This window comes from Daphnia pulex, chromosome 6, assembly GCF_021134715.1.
Source record: "Daphnia pulex isolate KAP4 chromosome 6, ASM2113471v1".
Taxonomy (NCBI): Eukaryota; Metazoa; Arthropoda; class Branchiopoda; order Diplostraca; family Daphniidae; genus Daphnia; species Daphnia pulex.
In genome coordinates this window covers 1,194,838-1,215,178 of record NC_060022.1, presented here as the reverse complement: position 1 = coordinate 1,215,178, position 20,341 = coordinate 1,194,838, and the positions used below count along the sequence as shown (strand labels likewise).

The 20,341-nt window shown below is 41.8% G+C and overlaps 7 protein-coding genes across 7 annotated transcripts; 1 reads left to right on the top strand and 6 right to left on the bottom strand.

Moving 5' to 3' along the window:
* Positions 1–723: 723 nt before the first annotated feature.
* LOC124196458 (endocuticle structural glycoprotein SgAbd-1-like) lies at positions 724–1,685 on the top strand. Its single transcript, XM_046591565.1, has 3 exons — positions 724–772; positions 882–1,156; positions 1,227–1,685. Exons 1-3 carry the CDS (start codon positions 764–766, stop codon positions 1,576–1,578), a joined length of 636 nt encoding a protein of 211 aa, XP_046447521.1. The 5' UTR covers positions 724–763; the 3' UTR covers positions 1,579–1,685.
* A 7,201-nt stretch (positions 1,686–8,886) lies between these two features.
* LOC124196477 (larval cuticle protein 65Ag1-like) lies at positions 8,887–9,844 on the bottom strand. The gene is made up of 3 exons (XM_046591591.1): positions 9,702–9,844; positions 9,424–9,596; positions 8,887–9,326 (listed from the first exon to the last, which is right to left on the bottom strand). The coding sequence occupies exons 1-3, from the start codon at positions 9,708–9,710 to the stop codon at positions 9,005–9,007; spliced, it is 504 nt and encodes a 167-aa protein (XP_046447547.1). The 5' UTR covers positions 9,711–9,844; the 3' UTR covers positions 8,887–9,004.
* Positions 9,845–11,210: 1,366 nt separating this feature from the next.
* Positions 11,211–12,055, bottom strand: LOC124196486 (larval cuticle protein 65Ag1-like). Its single transcript, XM_046591600.1, has 3 exons — positions 11,945–12,055; positions 11,688–11,818; positions 11,211–11,609 (listed from the first exon to the last, which is right to left on the bottom strand). The coding sequence occupies exons 1-3, from the start codon at positions 11,951–11,953 to the stop codon at positions 11,324–11,326; spliced, it is 426 nt and encodes a 141-aa protein (XP_046447556.1). The 5' UTR covers positions 11,954–12,055; the 3' UTR covers positions 11,211–11,323.
* Positions 12,056–12,500: 445 nt separating this feature from the next.
* On the bottom strand, positions 12,501–13,818 carry LOC124196485 (cuticle protein CP14.6-like). The gene is made up of 3 exons (XM_046591599.1): positions 13,663–13,818; positions 13,203–13,336; positions 12,501–13,121 (listed from the first exon to the last, which is right to left on the bottom strand). The coding sequence occupies exons 1-3, from the start codon at positions 13,669–13,671 to the stop codon at positions 12,833–12,835; spliced, it is 432 nt and encodes a 143-aa protein (XP_046447555.1). The 5' UTR covers positions 13,672–13,818; the 3' UTR covers positions 12,501–12,832.
* Positions 13,819–15,157: 1,339 nt separating this feature from the next.
* LOC124196488 (pupal cuticle protein Edg-78E-like) lies at positions 15,158–15,889 on the bottom strand. The gene is made up of 3 exons (XM_046591603.1): positions 15,766–15,889; positions 15,574–15,704; positions 15,158–15,504 (listed from the first exon to the last, which is right to left on the bottom strand). The coding sequence occupies exons 1-3, from the start codon at positions 15,772–15,774 to the stop codon at positions 15,267–15,269; spliced, it is 378 nt and encodes a 125-aa protein (XP_046447559.1). The 5' UTR covers positions 15,775–15,889; the 3' UTR covers positions 15,158–15,266.
* A 536-nt stretch (positions 15,890–16,425) lies between these two features.
* On the bottom strand, positions 16,426–17,185 carry LOC124196481 (endocuticle structural glycoprotein SgAbd-4-like). The gene is made up of 3 exons (XM_046591595.1): positions 17,048–17,185; positions 16,867–16,988; positions 16,426–16,807 (listed from the first exon to the last, which is right to left on the bottom strand). Exons 1-3 carry the CDS (start codon positions 17,108–17,110, stop codon positions 16,531–16,533), a joined length of 462 nt encoding a protein of 153 aa, XP_046447551.1. The 5' UTR covers positions 17,111–17,185; the 3' UTR covers positions 16,426–16,530.
* Positions 17,186–18,371: 1,186 nt separating this feature from the next.
* LOC124196483 (cuticle protein CP14.6-like) lies at positions 18,372–19,314 on the bottom strand. Its single transcript, XM_046591597.1, has 3 exons — positions 19,161–19,314; positions 18,932–19,062; positions 18,372–18,850 (listed from the first exon to the last, which is right to left on the bottom strand). Exons 1-3 carry the CDS (start codon positions 19,167–19,169, stop codon positions 18,553–18,555), a joined length of 438 nt encoding a protein of 145 aa, XP_046447553.1. The 5' UTR covers positions 19,170–19,314; the 3' UTR covers positions 18,372–18,552.
* Between the last annotated feature and the right edge of the window lie 1,027 nt (positions 19,315–20,341).

Here is a 20,341-nt window from a genome sequence, read left to right as displayed (position 1 = left end):
AAGGGTTGAAGGATGTGATTGTAACACAAATACGTTATCGAAATTTGAACAGTTTCGTACCAGATCTTATCCATAATAATACGGTGCTAAAATGCGTTCTCTACCTTTATGATGCAAAATTCTATTTTCATATTCTGCCTTCAATTCTGCAAAAATTCTGCCATTACTTTGTATCTCAAATAATTTTACATTGAGAATAATAGAAGTCGCATTTATCATGATGCGCTAGAAAGATTCAGGTTCTTGAAAAACGTTTGAGATTAAAATACTTTCATTATTCAATTTTTAAAGACGTGAACATTTTGGCATGTTTAAATGTTTGAAATCAATTAATCAGTCAAGCTCATATTCTATTCTTGAATCAATATTTTAAGTCAAAAAGAATTTGAAAATGAAATGAACATTAATTGATAACGAATAATGTGGGTGCGCGAAACCATTAATTGAGAACATTAATTGATAACCAATAATGTGGGTGCGCTAAAATATTACTTCGCTACTTTGATAAACTTGGAACGAGTGAAAAAGTTCATTTTGTTTACCGAAGGACTATCTCGATTAGATAGCCTATATCTGATAAAGTGAATGGTTTATTATATCACCCCCAAAAATCTAGTAATCTTGGAAATTTGGCAGTGACCTAATTGGCAAAGAAGGGCGGGGAAGGGAACATATCAGGCTCTTCACTCTTTCACCTGACTATATAAACTCAGACATGGATAATGAAAAGTATCAGTTGTTCAACAAATCAACCGAATTCAACATGAAGCTGGTAAGTAACATCATAGTAATGTATCGAAAAATGCGATGGAGTAGCAAAATTGCAACAGTCACAAAATTGTATCAACTTCAAATTGATGATGTGCCATATTATTTCAAAGTTCGTTATCGCCGCTGTCTTGGCTGTTGCTGTAGCTGCTCCGTCCAGCTACAAGCCTGCATACAAGCCACCTACCTACTCCGCACCGGCCTATTCCAAACCAGCCTACTCTGCCCCGGCCTACTCTGCCCCGGCCTACTCTGCCCCAGCTTACTCTGCCCCAACTTACCCCGCACCCGCCTACTCTGCCCCAGCATACAAGGATAACAAATACGCCGACATCACCATCACCAGCCAATCTGATGAGCGCAACCTCGATGGCAGCAGCCAATGGAGGTAAAAACCACATCTTGTTGTTTAAAGAGTCTTGCTATTTACTAAAGAGAAATTTGATTGTGTCAAACAGCTACGCCCAGTCTGACTACACCACCCGCGAGGAATCTCAGGTCCAAAAGAAGATGCAAGGAGTCAAGTACGACTCTTACGGCAAAGCCACCTACGAGGATGTTATGGGCAACACCAACAAGGGATCTTCCTACTGGGTTTCCCCCGAAGGCGAGAAATTCACTTTGACCTGGGTCGCCGATGATGCCGGATTCCAGCCCAAGGGTGACCACTTGCCAGTTGCTCCCGTCCATGTCTACGAGCTCCCAGTTGCTCCCGTCCACGAATACGAACTCCCAGTTGCCCCCGTTCATGAATACGAACTCCCCGTTGCCCCCGCCCTCCCCTACAAGCGCACTGGAGCTGGATATTAAATTATTAAATTATTAAAATGATGTATGAATGTCATCGATCATATTGATGTTGTTGATGTGAAAACAGAGTATGATGGTGTAAATAAATGCGAGTTATCTAAGATCAATTAATTTTTGTTCGACTTATTCACTGCTCATTTTGGAACTTTGCGGAAGTGCGAGCTATCGCTTTTCCACAATTATGTAAAAAACGATTACAGCGCAGTGAGTTTTAAGGAAACCTTTTTAAACTGGAAAATTTGGACTTTGATGAGCAATGGAAGAGGAGAACAGAATGGAAATTTTGGACAAGGAAGAAATCCGAATCTTGATTTCTTTAGTCTGACCGCATATTTAAGAAACTTGCAATTTTCACCTTGAAAACTGTTCCTATCTGATCTAATTTTCAAGAGGCATTTTATGGAATAATAAATGAGTGGATTGCGGGAATTGATGAAATGTCTTACGCCTGTTGTGCGTAACTGGTTCGCATGAGATTCACCTGTTGTTCTTTAAATGTCTGGATTTGCTACCAAATTGAGCGACACGGCCTACCGCAAAAACTATTGTAGCCTGCTATGGCAGCAAGATAGAAACGTCTGACTCTCTCTATTGCCGAATTGCACCTTCAAATTTCCCCGACAGCAGTCGATTTGTTGCGTCAGACAGCCAGTCTACAAAATCGTCTGTGTTTTCTGCTGTTTAAAATCGCATAAAAGGAACTCCATAAAAGGTGCCCCCCCCCCTCGAACGTCCATGACTTTCACCCGTGACTCGCTTTCGCAAAATCACATTGCTGCTGGCCTTCCCTTATACGCCGACAGTGATTTCATTGAGGAAATCTAAATTATTCTATTTTTAAATTCACGCGATGGTGCACGGCGCTCTGCGGTGATAAACATCTCAGTGTCAAACTGAGCCATGCCACATAGCGATTCGTTGGCTGTGTACGATGAAGGTAAGTAGAAAGTAGCCGATGCTTCATCATAAGTCATCGTGTAATATTTAACAGCCAACTGATGGTGAACACATTGGAAAGCGCGCGTTTTACAACGCCGGTCCCCACAGTCCCCACATGCCGTTGCTGTTATATCGGAAAATTCATTACAGTGCCCCAGACTTTGAGGCCAGGGTCGTTGAATCATCAAATTTCACTATGGCTACAGAGGTTGCAAATTACAGGTTGGCGATGGCTGTTTGTGTGTTATGAATGCCAATATTCAACGAGGAGGTACCGGTGTGGCGGCAGGTCCATCTTGGCACTTTGCTTGAAGAGCTTAACGTTCAAATATTTTTTTTACCCACGGACAACGTTGTAAGGTAACAAAACTGGGCCTGATCTGCAGTCGTTCTACAAACGAGTTATTTAATGAACCCTAACTGAGTCAATAAAAACGGCAAGAGAAAACAGTTCCAGTCAACTGCCTAGCTCACGAATAATCGTACTCCGTACTTTACGATTTATAATCATCAACGCTACCAGATAGTCAAAAAGTAAGAATAGAGATTAATTTTGTCCTACCTTTAAGCCTGGGAAACACAGCCAGGCGTCTAAAAGTGCTCCATCCGTGGATGAGTCGAATCCAGCCCAGGCGGAATAAGAAAAAGGAGGTCCTCGTGAATACTCCCACACTCGCATGGGTGTACACGAGGGCATTTAAAGAATGGGGAAGATGAGAGATCCGTAACAAGGCCGACATCGGTAATTACTCCAATCAAATGGGATGCTGTGTATCTAAATGAAAAATAGACAATGGGTTACGAAAAATTTTGAAAGAAACAAAAAGTATTAAGGAGATGTTGAAAATGAGACAGTGGGTAAACTACCCTAATAATTGTTAATAAATGGGAGAATACTGCATAAGTACAGGCATCATTAAAATATGTAGCAGGTCTCAGGAATAAAAGTAACGAAAATTATTATTACCCAAGCGATGTTATACTAATATTGCTGCTGATGACAGGTCAACACCAGGTCCAGCACAAGCAAAACTTCCATATCTTGTGGTCATGATGACTGGCTCAGACCTCAAATCTGTACAAAGGAAAAAGTTATAAAGTGGCAACAAACTACCAAGTGTTGGGAATTTATTGCATCCCAACAGTGATCGACATTATTGCTACTGTTAATTCTGTGTAATTTGTAGGGACCTCAACAGAGGGCCCCGATTTTACCCTCTCTTCCCATTCAATCTATTGTTCCCTACCCTACTCAACCCTAAACCAACTATTGAAATACCAAAATGCTGTATTATACGGCAGTGTGAAATATAAGGACGAACTAGCAACAACAAAGGTGTCATCTCTTATCTCAATCTTGGAAGTTGAACGGTCGACACCGCCAACAAGAGTTCCATTTCCAACATGGTCCTTCGAACCGGAGTTTTCTCCAACCAGTGTTAAGTTAGTTTCGCTCTATCACACTCAAATCTTTCTCTCGTTATCTCCTTTTGCTTAATCATTGCCGCCATTTATCAAAGAAAATTGTGTTTAATTATGGCAGGTCAGTCATTTATTAGAATCTTTTTCTCTCTCTCTGAGTTTAACTTGTTCTCAGGGGTCTAGTAAGCAAATAGATCCCTCTAAACAGTAAATTATTTTTCTTCTCTCTCTTGAATTAAAGCTAAAATATTTCCTCAAAGTTTCTTAAAATTAAAATAGGATTCCTAAATCATTTTTGAAGGGGGATTTCTTTTTTTGTCACGTAAATTATCATCGCCTAAGTTGATTATTCTCTCTTCCCTTTCAACAAATTTTTTTTTTTTGGGGGGATATTGCTTTCCAATATCTAAGATTGGGCAAACTTGGGAACTTCCCTACCTCTTTAACGTGTTCACCTCGTGTGAGCCTTAGGTTAAATTCCCTCTCTATCTCTTGATACGCCTCCCGGCATTGTAAAAACGAATCTCAGCTGATTGGGTTCACTGCCCGTTCTTTAAAAATGGGATAACACGGGAATCTCTTTCCTTTCAAGAATTTTTTTTTGGGGGGGCTTGCTTCCCTACCTCTTAGATTGGGAAAACGCGGGAACTTCTCTAACCCTTCAATGAGTTCGCCTCGTGTGAGCCCCAGGGTGAAAAGACTTAAATAAATTATCGCTCTCTTTGCTATGGCCTTAGACCATTTCCCGAAAACAAATCTCTCTCATTTTTTGAATTAATTTGCATTGTTTGTTATTCAATCATTTGGGTAAATCTCTCTCTGTCTCAGAAGGCACAACGATCTCTCTAAATACGACAGAAAAATATTCTCTTTTTTGGGGGGCTAGGCCGGTTTCCCCTTTAAACTGGAAAAAACGCGGGAAAATTCTCTACCCTTTCAACGCGTTCGCCTCGTGTGCGCCTTAGGGTGATTAAAACTTGAATTTTTTTTCTCTCTCTCTATTTACAAAGGCCTTCCGCCATTTCGAAACAAATCTCGCGCTCTTACGCTCTTGCATTTTTTGTTTGCTTAAAGGGAAATCTTTCTCTTTTTCTGAGAAGGCACAAAGCGCCCTCTGAGCACAAAATTGGGAATTAGAAACCGCCGTCTTGCGGCAAAAACTCTTTAAATTCTCTTTCCTAAAAATTGTTATTATGCCGTTTGTGGGATTGTAAGGAGCTAGAAAATTACCCTAGCTCCAAAATCATTCAGTTTTTGCAGATATCTTCACATAAAGGAATTCAAAGAAAGTGGAAAAGACAGCAGAATTTAATTCGGCACCACGAATCTCCGAAGACCGAGCAGAACAACAAACAAAAAGGCTAATCAACTTAATCAAAACATTAATTTAAACTAATTATCTTCTTTTCGTACTCTCAGCAGCTCCTTAGGAGCCACCTCCAACTCACAATGGCTCCAAATTACGCAAGAACTTTAATTAAAAAGCATATCACCCGTATCATTAACCTCGTCGAAACGTACAAATCAACAGAAATGACGTTGGAAGCGTTTATCGAAGTCGAAAAATTAGAAAAAAAGCTAGATGGATTCTACAAAACTTATGAGATATTCTCAAAAAGGGTCCAGGCTGAAATGTACAAAGAAGGCGAAGACCAAGAAGAGATCAATGCAGACATCGACACCATGTACCAAACAATGGACGATGTTATTGTCGCCAAAATTCACATCTTAAAGAAAAAACGAAGAGAATGGTTAGACAAACTCGAAAAGGAAGCAGATGACGAAGAATGGGAGAAGGACAGAGAAAGAATGCTCCAAATTCTCCAACATCAGGCAGCAACCCAGGCAGCAAACCAGGCAGCAACCCAAGCACAACTCAATCGGGACATAATCAGTCAGGTGATCGCAGCCATCTCAACAGCCTTTTCAGTGCCCGTCGCTCCAGGAGATGTCAACTTATCACCAACAGCTTCTCAGGAGCCAGCTTCTCAAACAAATCCAGTAATAGAGTCAATTCTCAAAACCCTCTCAACATCTCAATTTGCAGCAGTATTAGTGCCAAACCCAACTCCACTAGAAGTGTCGTCGCTTACGACAACAAGCTGTAGTTTTCAAAACACCCCTTCATACCAGTCAAAAGAAAATATCCAGACGGAAGAAAAAGAGACTGGAACGGCCAGTCTCCCTCACCCACCGAAAAAAGGAGACTCACTCTCGGATTCTCCGGATGGGCCAGACGGATATCCCGACAAAAAAAGGTTTGAAAGGAACGAAATAAAAGAAAATAATTCCTTTGTTTCAAAGTTAGAAAACTCAGCAAATCTGGAAGGAGCAGAAAAAATCCCATCATCGAACGCGAAAAGTTGCTACAGCGACCAAAACGTCAAATCAGCCCAGTCAAAAGAAGTCCCGATGGAAAAGGAGCCTGGAACAGCCAGTCTCCAACAACGACCAAAAAAAGGGCTATCAATCTCAGATATTCCGGTCAAATCCAGTGGAAACAAAGACGAAAAAAGGTTTGAAGACGAGCTGAAAGCAACTAACCTCAAATTTGCAAACTTAGATGGTGTAGATGCAGTGGAGTCCAAAAATCTCTTGAGCTCCTCTAGCAACGAAAAAACTGCTTGCACACTCATTATTCAAGAAGCTCCAGCTACTCCGGCAGAAGCTCCTCGTCCTCTCATTATTCTAGAAGCTCCAGCTACTCCGGCAGAAGCTCCTGGTACTCTCAATCTTCAAAAAGCTCCAGCCAATCCGGCAGAAGCTCCTCACTCTCTTAGTCATCAAGAAACTCCTACTTATCAAGCAGAAGTTCCTGACACATTCAATTGTCTAAAAACTAAAGATTCAATTATTAGGATTCCGCCAGCCGGCTCCAAAGAAAAGGATATTCCTACCTTTCTTTTTTTCCCCTCGGGAAGGCCAGCTGCATCGCTGGAAACACTTAACTCTTTTCCGAGTCAACTTAAACAAACCAACTTCTCTTCTTCTGGAAATTTATCATCGTCGCCAGAAATCCAGGAAGCTTCGAAAGAAAATCCTCAAGAAGCCGCTGCATTTGTCAATTCAACAAACGTAGAAAGCAACCAAGAAATCATTCCGAAGTTCAGATCGCCGTGCAGTCAAGCAGCAATTCTTCCGGAATTGGCCAATCAACAAAACTCAATGAAACGGAAGCGCTTGGAGCCAGTAAAACCAGCTCCTAAACGCATCTCAAGGTTACCAAGTATAGAAGAACATCTCATCAACCAGTTGCTGTTCTCTTATTCGTTAACCCAGGTACCAAACAAAATCGTTTCACATCTACTAAAAAATATTCTTGTGTTAAAGGACATTGAAGAAGATTCCAACACACACCAATCGGTATGGGATCCTGGTGGCAAACTTCCAAAGAGTCAGCCAACTCTCAATCGGAATCAAATGGAATGGACAATTAACTGAATCCGTAGCCAGTCAACGAAACAGCTCCTCGTAATCCAGGCCATCCGGCCATCCTTCTTCAACCGCATTCTCAGATCTCTAATCCAACGGATATCAAGTCGATCAGGATGTCGAGCCAATTGAACGGGCTCTACTGGGGAGTGTGTTGGGAATTTATTGCATCCCAACAGTGATCGACATTATTGCTACTGTTAATTCTGTGTAATTTGTAGGGACCTCAACAGAGGGCCCCGATTTTACCCTCTCTTCCCATTCAATCTATTGTTCCCTACCCTACTCAACCCTAAACCAACTATTGAAATACCAAAATGCTGTATTATACGGCAGTGTGAAATATAAGGACGAACTAGCAACAACAAAGGTGTCATCTCTTATCTCAATCTTGGAAGTTGAACGGTCGACACCGCCAACAAGAGTTCCATTTCCAACACCAAGTCTCGACAGGGGGCTTACATGGTAAATGCTAGTCAGGAACTAACATCTCAAAAATTTTGAACAGGTTTAACTCTATTTAACCTTCCATAATCACTCCAAATGTATTCTTAGTTGTTTTATTAACCTGCCTTTGCCTGGAATGGAGAGCATGCTGGAGAGCCGCGAAACCAGAGTTCACACAACACTCCACACACCACATTTTTGTCATTTTTTTCATTCATTGTGCTACTTTTCGTGCATTCACGTACGTTTCCCAAAAAGTTATCGTTCCGTTTCCTTTGAAATCTTATAAAATTCGTTTCTTTTTCGCAACTAAAAAAGCTGTAGGGAAAGCACAAAGCAGACGACACTAATATTCTAATTAGCCATTTTTTTAAGATATCGATGTATTAAAAATCGATATTTTTTATATCTCGATGCGATCCAGGAACTTCCCTAAATAAATTAAATGAAAGTGCCCATCAATCATCACCTTCAAGGATTGAACAAAAACAATTTCGCTGTACAATTCTTAAGATCAACATTTTTATTATTCGTTGTTTACCAGTCGTAACATTTGTGGATTGTGTGGTTTGCCGGTGAATGAATATTTACCACAGTCACCTAGAGCTGTGATTTGTGTTTACATTCCATCGAGGTGTCTAGAGAAATCGTGTGTTTCATGAATAATAAAGACCTACTGCATTCGAAACGGAATCCAGTAACTGGTTTGACGAGATATCGCTGCTGTGAGGTTATTCAACGTGGAACCCCATATAAAGACAGGACTTTCCCGGGTTTCGTTTTCAAAAGTGTTGACCCTAAAGAAATTAGACTTCACCTGAAGGAGAGTGGTATAGTTATTTTTACTTTCACTGGGGAAATCACCATCAGTTCACCATGCCATTTCAAAATAAGTACCAGTTTGATGTTTTAAGAACTTGAGAAGCTATAGCCTTTGGTGGAGTCACTTGAAACACAGTTTTTTGTTGAGAAATCTCAGTTTTGCATAGTAATAAGCCTTGAGCGATTATGTTATTCGCAATTGCCAAAGTAGAGCGCTCAGTTTGAAACGAAAGAAATACGAGATAATTTTAAACAAAAATTTCGGTAATATATTTGTACACCAATAAATTAGATTGGTATAATTAGGATAGTTGACACGATATCTGGTGTGCCATTCTCAAACTGTAAAGGTTTGATTCAAAATTTAATAGCCGGGTCCGGTGCGTTTGTAGGGGAGAGCGGGGGCAACGGGGAGTTCGTATTCATGGACTGGGGCAACTGGGAGCTCGTAGACGTGGACGGGAGCAACGGGCAAGTGGTCGCCCTTGGGCTGGAATCCAGCATCATCAGCAACCCAGGTCAAAGTGAATTTCTGGCCTTCAGGAGAAACCCAGTAGGAGGATCCCTTGTTGGTGTGTCCCTGGACTTCTCCGTAAGATTCTTTGCCGTAAGAGTCGTAGGTTTTGCCTTGGAATTTCTTCTGGGCGTAGGATTCGTCACGGGTGGTGTAGTCGGACTGGGCGTAGCTGCGAAAACAAATAACGAAGGCGCTCTTTAAGTTAATCATCCTTTTTTGCAGCACTAACAGTGCGTGAATAGTCAAAATAATTTAGATATAAGTACCTCCATGCTCCGCTTCCGTCGAGGTTGCGGACATCGGATTGGCTGGTGACGGTGATATCGGCGTACTTGTTATCCTTGTAGCTAGGAGCAGCGTAGCTAGCGGGAGCTTTGTAGGCCGGCTCGTAGCTGGAAGGAGCGGCGGCGGCAACGGCCAAGAGAGCGGCGACGACGAACTGTAAAATTTGATAGAGAAAAAAAAGCCGAAACTTTAAACTTTAGCGACTATCGCCTCGGCAAATAAACTGGACTGGACTGCCAAAAAGCTGTTTTTTTTTTACCAATTGCATGATGTTGTCTTGGGATGATGAGTTGAACAACTGATGTCTTACAATCGGCTGCAGACGAGTTTATATAGTCAGCGAAAGGAGTGTGTTGGGCTTCAACACTTTCCTTGCTGGCTTGGCTGACCCAGTTTTTCCCAAGTTTTTCCACATGCACCGAACGGCGATTGCCATTTCACTCTTTTCCGTAAGTCATTCGTGATCCAGACAACGCCCCTTGATTCATCAAATTTCACTATCCTCATCGCCCACGTTTTGTACATATACCATTGCTCGATAAGAAAGAAAGAAAACAAAAACTAGTCGTCGTAATAGCATTGGCACTGTTTTCCTACGACCGCTATTTTACTCGACATAACATAACTTCCGGAATTGCGGTTTAGCTAATGATCCAATTAAGGCCACGCACACAAACTGATTGTGATTGAAAACCAATATTTCAGGATTTATTTTTAATCAAGCAAAATAACTGATAAGCCCTACACAGAAACCCGAAATATTCAAGTCATCTTTGATGTAGGTAGGAATATTATATTACAAGACCGTGAAGGTTCATTGTGAAACACGGACAAGGCCAATTATTATAGATAAACGCTTTTGAAGGAGATCCCCAACCGCGAGAAAATGGAATGATGTAGCCTTCAACTCCGTTTGTATAAAACAACGGCATCATAGTATTACATACAGTTTATCACCTAATAAAGAAAAGGCGCTTCGAAAGTCAACTGATTCCATCAACCGGGGCGGAGGTAAAAAAATATGGAATAATCCCGAAGGACGATCGAGTCCGGATTGGACGAGCGATCAACGAGATCAACTAGACGTTGCATGTGTTTAATAAACGCCTGAAAGAAGAAAATGTTCAGTCTGATTTGTGCTGCGCAACTAAAGGCTTTCGGATTTTACTGCCTCGATCAAAAGGCGTAGAACAGCCATAGCCGGAGAGAAGATAAGAAACCTTCAAATTGGTGACATCAATTGGCAGTCGTAAAACATTCGGCGCTTATTTTGCCTTTGAGCGAGGAGTAAATGACTTTCGGCTGTAATGAATCAGTCCATATAAGGATTCCTTATTACGTGTGCTTTCACTTTCCTCATCCACATGCTGCTGCGGACGTGGGTAAAAGTTAAAGAAAAAAAAAAAAACTGGGCACGGCTATAGTCGGCAGGGAGTATGAACACACACATGAGAGCAACCCATCCAGTCCATGGACAGATGTAGGTGAAAAAAGAGACTAGCTACTATAGAGAAACGAGGACTTGTGATGTGGCCGGACTTGATTCCTTGAACGTAATAGGTGCCTCCATTGAGTCCATTCTAGTAGTTCAGTTCTTATGTCGTCTCTTTCACTCGACCGACACTTTCGTTTTCCATTTTTCTTTTTTGTAACTTAAAAGAATAAAAGATATCGCGCTTGCAGCTAAATTTGTTTCATATAAATGTATGCTGTAGCCTACATTTATGTGTGTCATTATGATACTCCGAAGGATATAGCTATTTCAATCTTAGTTTTTCTTGTTGGATGTATTTTGACATCAATATATTATAGCATTGTACAAAAGAGAAAATTGGTCTTTGACGCGGTCACTAGAGATTTTGGGTGAGATTGGAAATGCATTTAGTAGATCTTGAAGCCCTTGCCGTCGAAGGGGATGTGGACGGGAGCGACTGGCAAGTGCTCGCCTTTGGGCTGGAAACCGGCCTCATCGGCGGCCCAGGTCAATGTGAGACGCTGGCCTTCGGGCGAGACCCAGTAAGAGTTGCCCTTGTTGGTGTGGCCGGCTCCAGACTCCTTCTCGTAAGTGTCCTTTCCGTAAGCGTCTTTGCCGTAGCTGCTGGCCGGAGCGGAGATCTGCTTCTGGGCGTAAGATTCATCACGGGTGGTGCCGTCAGATCCAGCGTAGCTAATTTTCAAAATAACAAACAAAACATTCATTATTGGCATCGTTATACTATTAGGTTTTTTAGAAAAATAGTTATACCTCCATGCTCCGCTGCCGTCGACGTTGCGGACGTCGGATTGGCTGACGATGGTAATTTCAGGAGCTTTGTATTCCGGTTTGTAGCTGGAAGGAGCGGCGGCAGCGACGGCCAAGAGAGCGGCGATGACGAACTGGAAAAGAAAAGCGAAATTCAGTTGTCTAAACATATGGAAATGCTTGGTGGAAAGCGAGAAAAGATGGGGGAAATCCAGCAGCAGCCAGCGCAGGTGTATTATTTAAAAAAATTCCTGTTTTACCAGCTTCATGTTGACTCTAGTTGACGGGTTGAACAACTGATGCCTTAGAGCCGGTGTAGGCGGTCTTATATAGTCGGCGAAAGCACTATCTCTCCCACCGGCGCCTTTTCATGTTGTCTGCCGCCTCCAATTGGCCTAATTGCGCAACACACACACACATGCACAGCAGCAGCAGTCGCTATGGCCGCATGCGCTTCGCTAGATTCTCTTTGTTATCCAATCGCTTGCTCCTTTATTTGCCTTGTTGCCTAGCTGGTGTGTGTCAGTCGCGTCCCATATAGCCAAACTGTTATTATTATTTACAGTTTCCAGTTAAATTTCACTATAGCCAGAGGGGAAATTTAGACTTCGGCAATACGTTATGCGATTTAACCGACTCTATGTTTTTTGTATTATATAGGTTTCTCGCTATATATTTTCCTCGCTGGAGGCGATTGTCAAGAAAGACAAACATTTCTTTTTTGGCTTATGATTAATTAAGAGGCAGACGCTTGTCTAATAAATCAGCGGATATCTGCAACCAAATAATAACAGGAAATCGGCTCGTACTATAAGGTTAGCATCAAACTGACATGATGTATTTCAATAATTATTATTTTGTTTTTTCTAAAATTCCAACGATAATTTTGGAGCTAATAGTTTCTCATCATTGGGATTGAGGGTGAAGGGAAGGGGGGGGCGTGAAGGTTAGTAGGAGAAATTGATGGATTACGACTATGTGAACTGCCAAAAGGGAGAGTATCAATTAATGAGCAGCACGTAGTATTTAGCTAAAATTACAAACACCCGAAAAATATATTATCTCGGCACGATTTGGACTCGAGCTCGTCGAATACTCATCACCGACGGATTATGCAATTAGATATCAGAAAGAGTATTTTCGAATATTTAGTATCCAGGTCCAGTGCGGGAGTAGGGGAGAGCGGGAGCCACTGGGAGCTCGTAAACGTGAACGGGAGCAACTGGCAAGTGGTCACCCTTGGGTTGGAATCCGCCCTCGTCAGCGACCCAGGTCAAAGTGATCTTCTGGCCTTCAGGGGAAATGTAATAGGAAGCTCCCTTGTTGGTGTTTCCAGCTCCGGATTCGTAAGATTCTTTTCCGTAAGCGTCCTTGTAGCCTGGAAGGGCTTTCTGGGCATAAGACTCGTCGCGAGTGGTTCCATCCGATCCGGCGTAGCTGCAAATGAATAATAGATAATTCCCACAAAATTAAATCCTGTTGATACAAATTTATGAAGGAGATGACCGCATCACTCACCTCCACGCTCCGCTTCCGTCTCCGTTACGGACATCCGACTGGGCGACGATGGCGATTTCAGGGGCTTTGTATCCGGCGTAAGGTGTGCCGGCTGGGGCAGCGGCGGCCACGGCCAAAAGGGCAGCGATCACAAACTGTCGGTTTTACGAACAAACAGGTTATACTATTTCTTTTTTTTTTGGTAACTGACTGCGATTATTGGCAAAGAGCATAAAGCATTGTTTTCTCGAAACTCGAATTCGAAACCACCTGTGAGTTCTTTAGGTAAAACCCGTTTCTTGTCTCTATATAGGAAGTTTGGTAGCATTATAACTGGTTTTCGAATATTTGAATTCTACTACGCTTCCTATTTTGAGATAAAACACTTACCGGAAATGCACTTTAGTTAGTTTATAAGTAAGCGAAATGAAATCACAGAATTATATCTTAATGCGAATGAATTTGTCGGATAAAATCTTACCAGTTTCATGGTGGGTCTGGTGGGTTGGTAGAACAATTGAACAAGAACTGATGTTTTCTTGGGCCTTTCGCCCAGCTTTATATACCTCCGCGATAGACGATGAAACCGAAAGGTGTAATACCCGACGTTTTGGTCTACTTAGTTGTTCGATTTAAGAGCTTTTCGCACCTGTTTATTTGTCACCATCCCGGCCGGCAGTCCCCCATATCCTCGTACGAGACCGCGCCCATTGCATTGGCCATACGTTTTCAATGTGTGAAATCGTCCTCGCTTATTCAGCCCAACTTTCTTCGAAACTCGATAAAAAAAAATTGGGCGCTTCATTAATTGCATGGGTTTAATTGTTTGTATTGGTGTTGGAATCTCCTGCAATGCCCTATAACTCCCAAAGAAAACTACGCCGAAATAAAATGAATTGTTTTATTTGATTTTTTGCGTAATAGTTACTTATTTTTTAAATTAAAAGTATTTGCATTTTTTTTTTTGGGGGGGGGGACTGGTTAATTAGCAAAATGTATGGCCAATGAAATGGTGAAAAAAAAGGAAAGGAAATTATCGAAAAAGAAATTAGAGAAAGAAAATCTCTGGAGCAATAATCCTGACAAAAGGCAATAATACAAAGCACATAAAAAGGTAAGTGGGTACCTGCAAATGGCTTTTAGTTAAGCTACTATGCTGCATTGGAGGAAAAGTTTGTCAAGGAAAAAAAACATGGGTGTTCTCTCCTGAGTCTAGAATCGGAGAGAATTCTTACGTAATACTATTAGCGGTAATGTTGATGATTATTGTTTATGCAACTTATATAATAGCTTGGATTAAATGTTGCCTTTTGCGTGAGGTTTTTGTACTTCTGACTGGCCACCACATGAAAATGTCATTCATCGTGAAGATGCAACCAATAATTTCAGATCCACTCGAGCTAGACGCATATATGGCTAAATATGTACTACGTATACAAACGTTAAGTATCGGTGAAAGTTTCCTTGCCGTTAGTCCTCCGACTTTTGCGAACCCCACACTTTTTAAACCGTTTTCTCCTGCTCGGATAGTAAAACGATTTTGTGTGTTCATCCTTAACTATGCACATGTTGAAACTGCGTTGGACTGCGTTCTTAGTGGAAAAAAAACATGAGAAAATCTCAAGTTAAAGTAAAATTCTAAATATCCACATTATGTCTATCCGATATTTTAAAATGAGAAAATGATGCAATTTTACATGGGATCATATTGAATCTGCATACAAAATTAATTTCGTGTAGTGTCAACACTTTTGCAAGTGTTAATCCATCAAATGTCGTTGACTTTCACTCGGCCATAATAACTGGTTTCCGCTTCTGAGATTTTGACCACTTATTTTCTTATATGGAAATAAATTTTTTTCCCTTTTATTTACGAGGAGATCAACCGAATCTCAACAACTGACAAACAAATTGACGTGAATGTCCAAAATGTGTCCGCGCGCCGATGCGAAAAGTGAAACAAAAAATCAACTCCGTTTTCTCTTTTTGTTCTCTGACTGATTATATTTGCAACAATATATTAAGAGGTGGGCATGCATAAGATTGACTTTGTCAGCCTGGAATAGTTGCGTCAGACGAGGTGATTTAAATGCCGAGCCCAGTGCGGAAGTAAGGGAGAGCAGGGGCGACTGGCAAGTGGTCACCTTTCGGCAGATAACCGTTCTGATCGGCTGTCCATGTCAAAGAGATTTTCTGGCCTTCCGGTGAAATCCAGTAGGTTGCTCCTCTGTTGGTGTTTCCACCGCCATAACCGTAGTCGCCGCCGCTTCCAGGTAGCTGAGACTGAGCCTCCTCGCGTGTGGTACCGTCAGATCCGCCGTAGCTGAGTACATAAGTATTCAATTTGAATGAATTAATCCAATCAGAATTGAACAAATGTACAGGAGTTTACCTCCACTGGCTACTTCCGTCACCGTTGCGGACATCAGATTGGCTTACGATGCTGATGGCGGGTTTGTATCCACCGTAAGTGCTGCCGGATGGTGCGGCGGAAGCCAAAGCCAAGAGAGCAGCGATAACGAACTGTTCACAGAAGAAATGATGTTCATTTAAAAGAAATCGACTTTATAGGATCAAATCTTACCAATTTCATGTTGAGTCCGGTAGAACAAATGAGCAACTGATAATTTCTACGGTCCTCCCACGCACCTTTATATACCAACAGCTCGGCAGCAGAAGAAATTCAAGGGAGGTGTAATAAGATGTAGTATAATAATACTCGTAACGTTCTGTCCTACTTCTGTTCGATAAACGTTTTTTTGTTTTCTTCCACTTTATTTTCCTCACCAGCTGTATATAGCAGAGCCCAGCAGGCAGCTATTTAGCCGGCTATATCCTCGTCTGTAGTATAGTCGTATCCCATTGCAGGGCTGTGCTCAATGCGTGAAATCGTCCTCGCTTCAGCCCAACTTTCTTCCAATTCAATTGCAATGTATAAAGTTGGAGGCTTTATTTGTCCTCTATATAGCTATATAGTTAGTATGGCTTCACGAACAATTGTTATCGGGATATCCCAAGCAATTCGCCCTTGCAAATAACAATTGGTTCAACGTGAATTTAAAATATATAGCGCCCACCTTCATTTCCTTACAGCATTCGCAACGATTTGGCGAAAGTCGAAATGCAATTTGGCACAGTGACACAGTCTACACGCTCCGGGATCCAGTTGTTTGACCACTAACGAGTTCAAGTACTTTCCTTATTCTTTCAAAGAGCAAGGTTTCCATTTAGTATGACCACATACTTGATTTCTATATATATTTGTTTTGACCGAAATGACGCAACGTCAACATATGTTTCACATCTTTAAATATGCAAGAATTAAAATGACTTGAAGGATTTGATGGGTTTAAACAGATTTGTAAGGCTCGGCCAATTTGGGCAAAGTGGACAGCATACGAGCGATCTCTTCCGGAACGGGAGGAGGAGTTGGCAAGTGGTCGCCTTTGGGCTGGAATCCGTTCTCGTCGGAAATCCAAGTCAGCGTGATTTTCTGGCCTTCCGGCGAAATGTAGTAAGTCGATCCCTTGTTGGTGTTGCCAGACGCCGTCTCTTTGTCATATCCGGAAGTCAACTGCTTTTGAATTTGAGATTCCTCGCGAGTAGTTCCGTCAGATCCAGCGAAACTGAATCGTTTTCAAATTGATTATATGCGAGCAAAGGATAGGAAACTGTTTATCATTACCTCCACTGGCTGCTGCCGTCGATGTTACGGACGTCTGATTGGCTGACGATGGCCGGATGTTTGTCTCCGTACGCCGGAATGGATCCAGCAGCAACGATGGAAATGAGGACGCCAAAAATGAACTGCAATTCAAATTCAAATATTCACAAAGTGAACATCTAAAGTCTATCATTTCACTTACCACTTTCATGGTGGATGGAATTCTTGAGTCCAAGTGACACCAGTAAGATCCGTCAGAGCCCATTTTATAGACTACTAGACCGCTATAAGAGGTGCTGTCGGCAGACGTACGTGTATGGCCGTGGCGGTCACCGATTTGTTTGACGCTCTCTCTCTCCTCTCCTGACCCATTTCCATAATCAGATTCCCTCGACACTTTTTTTTTATTCCGTCAGACACCGAGTCTACAAACATGTCTGTTATTTTGTTTTCTTGTATTAAAAAAGCAGCCGCTCACGCTTGCTGCTGGTGGTGTCCTTCAAATGTCAATGACTTTCTCCCGGGACTTATTCTTTCATATTTTATTGCGCACCTCTATTTGTGCTGCATTCCACCGTATTAATTGGATATATGTTATCTATATCTTTTTGTGACCCACTGAAAAAGGTGGCCAACAACAGCAACTGATGATAAAACTGCAATTTCAGAAAACAAATGAAAAATAAATTCCAAACTTTAATTGTTGTTATATGCCTGAGTTATTATTGTCCAGGGAGATCTGAACGTGCCGTAATCTTTTCCGGATTTCTAGATATCGAAATAACACGGGCCATCAATTTCAGGGGGGGGGGAGATACGTCACACGCTTTCACGTACCAAACATTCCTATCTATAGCGATATAATAGTGCTGATATAATCGTAAAAACTACTAAAAGATTTTTTTCTTTCGCTTTTCTTGTTCCATTTGGCTTTCTTTTACGACCGCCTGTATATAAATATAACCCTTTAACAGAGGCAATATTGCAAGAAAAACGTGGGTGTGTAATCAGAGACATAAATTGGCGATAAACAACGCGAGTATGGCACTAAAATATTTAAGTCTGCTGGCCTACACCTGTACATGCAATTTCAACGTTTTGGCTTATTCGCAATTTCTTGCTGAGACTTTAAGTTATGTGTGTGGTCTCATTTGACGCAATATTGCGTCAGCTGTGCTTTCATTCACCAATCATATTTGCTTTTCTTTCCTCCTTTTTAAAATCTAATAATGTTGATGATGAAAACTACAGCAGGTCTTACGGTAATTCATGCGGGGAAAGTTACCTTTCGTGTAAATAACGTTTAGTTTGTCTTGTATCTATTTATTTTAATCATACCGTGTTGTTAGCCGCACCGTGAGAAAAGCAATTTTGACAAATGTCAGTGAATGATGACGAAAATGGACAGCACATTCACAGCAGCTGTCCCCATTTGGCGAATTGTCCTGTCAAGGGTGTGCACACGATTGCGCAACGTAGCGCGACACGAAAAACAAAGAAATGAGAACGAAAAAGAATAATTGGAATCGAATTTGAACAGATATATTTGCGATACGAATAAATACTATCTGCAAAAGATATCATGGTTCCCACATTGACAGAGAATCGAAGAGAAACCAGGAGCGATGCAGGTGGTAAAATAAAAAAAGAAGATAAAAGGAGAGAGAAACATGGAGGCGATTGATTGGAGATCAATCAGAGATGAATTTAGTAGATCTTGAAGCCCTTGCCGTCGAAGGGGATGTGGACTGGGGCGACGGGGAGTTCGAATTCGTGGACGGGAGCAACGGGCAAGTGGTCACCCTTGGGCTGGAATCCGGCATCATCGGCGACCCAGGTCAAAGTGAGGCGCTGGCCTTCGGGGGAGACCCAGTAGGAAGATCCCTTGTTGGTGTTTCCCTGGACATCACCGTAGGACTCTTTGCCGTAAGAGTCGTAGGTGACTCCCTTGAAGGTCTTCTGCTCGTAAGCTTCATCGCGGGTGGTGCCGTCAGATCCAGCGTAGCTAGAATATAAAGAAATCAATCGAATTATTAGAATCGAATCAATTGAAAGAAAACAAATGCTGGACAAAGATTGCTTATACCTCCATTGGCCGCTGCCGTCGACGTTGCGGACGTCGGACTGGCTGACGATGGTGATCTCGGGAGCTTTGTATTCCGGCTTGTAGCCGGAAGGAGCGGCGGCAGCGACGGCCAAGAGAGCGGCGATGACGAACTAATTTGAAAAATTTCAAATTGTTCACTCAGTTATAAGCTCGTGAATTTATATAAGAGAAGAAGAAGAAGAACAAGAAAAATGTTTTGCCAAGTTACCAATTTCATGTTGACTTGTGTTGATGAGTTGAACAACTGATGACTTTGGATCCGACCGACTCGGGCTTATATAGTCGGTGAAGGTGCTGGAGGAGGTCTATCGCCGTTTCAACTCTTTCTTTCTTCAGTTGACCCAATTATGCAACACACAATGCGCACAACTCTGGGCACTCGGTCATTTTTGGCCTGTATAGTATATACTACACCCAATGGCAAGCGTCGCTGGCTCAGCGTCGTCTGACGTCGCACCTCCCGTTGGGGGCGGTCTCTTCTCCCCCCCCCCCCTTCTGTCGTCGGAGGAAACTTTTTTTGTTTTGTTTTTACGACTCCGTTATTTTCCATTCAAATTTCACTACAGCCAAAGGGGAGAAAACTGAAAGCAGCAGCCAGCGATCTTGTCTATTTTTTTTTTTAAATTTTCAATGCCATCGCTATGTCTGTTATGGTTTGTGGTAATATCTTCTTGGTCATCTTTGGCCGTACACAGACACAGGGGGATACGGTTTCGTGAGCAGATTGGTATCTCAAATCGTTGCGCATGATTTATTATTTGTCTCCAAACCATTTCGGTACTCTTGGTTTCGATAGGCAGCAGAGAGAAGGTCACCGTTTGTATACAAAAGAAGATCTTGTCCACCTTGCTATATTTACAAACGAAGGCAAATAATCAAATAGACTACTGTATTATTCACTGAGCATATAAAAGTCTGCGGGAGATGAAGGAACATTTGTAAACAAAAGAGATTTCGTTTTTTTTAAACAAGTGATTTCGTGCGAAAAGACAGGCTACTTTCAACCAGAGCCTAAAGGCATCACGGACGGAAGTCTATGCATTACACATTTCAGCTTTTACCTGTTTGATGGTTGATATCATCAGCAATTCAAAAAGCTCTGGCGAAAAAAAAATTTCTTTTGGGTCTTTTCAGATTTTTCGCACAGCGCATGATTTATTATGAGATCATGATGCATTACGTATTGTGTGCGCGCTAGCTATTACATCAGCAACTCTGTCATGTGTGTGGATCACGAAAAGGAAAAAAACCAGCAAATCAAAGATAACAACTGTATAATTCGGGGTTTTTACTTTTCTCCTGGCGAGTTGCGCGGACTAGAAAATAACTAGAGCCTAGCAGAAATAACTAGGAGACTTGAATGCAGTTATACATTTTTGCATATTGCTT

Excerpts from the sequence above, each read along its gene's own strand:
- LOC124196458 (XM_046591565.1), top strand. Across the intron at positions 1,157-1,226 it reads GATGGCAGCAGCCAATGGAG|CTACGCCCAGTCTGACTACA; the intron begins GTAAAAACCACA and ends TGTGTCAAACAG.
- LOC124196477 (XM_046591591.1), bottom strand. Across the intron at positions 9,327-9,423 it reads GACGGAAGCGGAGCATGGAG|CTACGCCCAGTCCGACTACA; the intron begins GTACTTATATCT and ends TTGTTTTCGCAG.
- LOC124196486 (XM_046591600.1), bottom strand. Across the intron at positions 11,610-11,687 it reads GACGGCAGCGGAGCATGGAG|CTACGCTGGATCTGACGGCA; the intron begins GTATAACTATTT and ends TTTGAAAATTAG.
- LOC124196485 (XM_046591599.1), bottom strand. Across the intron at positions 13,122-13,202 it reads GACGGAAGCGGAGCGTGGAG|CTACGCCGGATCGGATGGAA; the intron begins GTGAGTGATGCG and ends ATTCATTTGCAG.
- LOC124196488 (XM_046591603.1), bottom strand. Across the intron at positions 15,505-15,573 it reads GACGGAAGTAGCCAGTGGAG|CTACGGCGGATCTGACGGTA; the intron begins GTAAACTCCTGT and ends TTATGTACTCAG.
- LOC124196481 (XM_046591595.1), bottom strand. The coding sequence starts at position 17,110 with ATGGGCTCTGACGGATCTTACTGGTGTCACTTGGACTCAAGAATTCCA. Across the intron at positions 16,989-17,047 it reads TTCCATCCACCATGAAAGTG|TTCATTTTTGGCGTCCTCAT; the intron begins GTAAGTGAAATG and ends TTTGAATTGCAG. Across the intron at positions 16,808-16,866 it reads GACGGCAGCAGCCAGTGGAG|TTTCGCTGGATCTGACGGAA; the intron begins GTAATGATAAAC and ends AAAACGATTCAG.
- LOC124196483 (XM_046591597.1), bottom strand. Across the intron at positions 18,851-18,931 it reads GACGGCAGCGGCCAATGGAG|CTACGCTGGATCTGACGGCA; the intron begins GTATAAGCAATC and ends TTTATATTCTAG.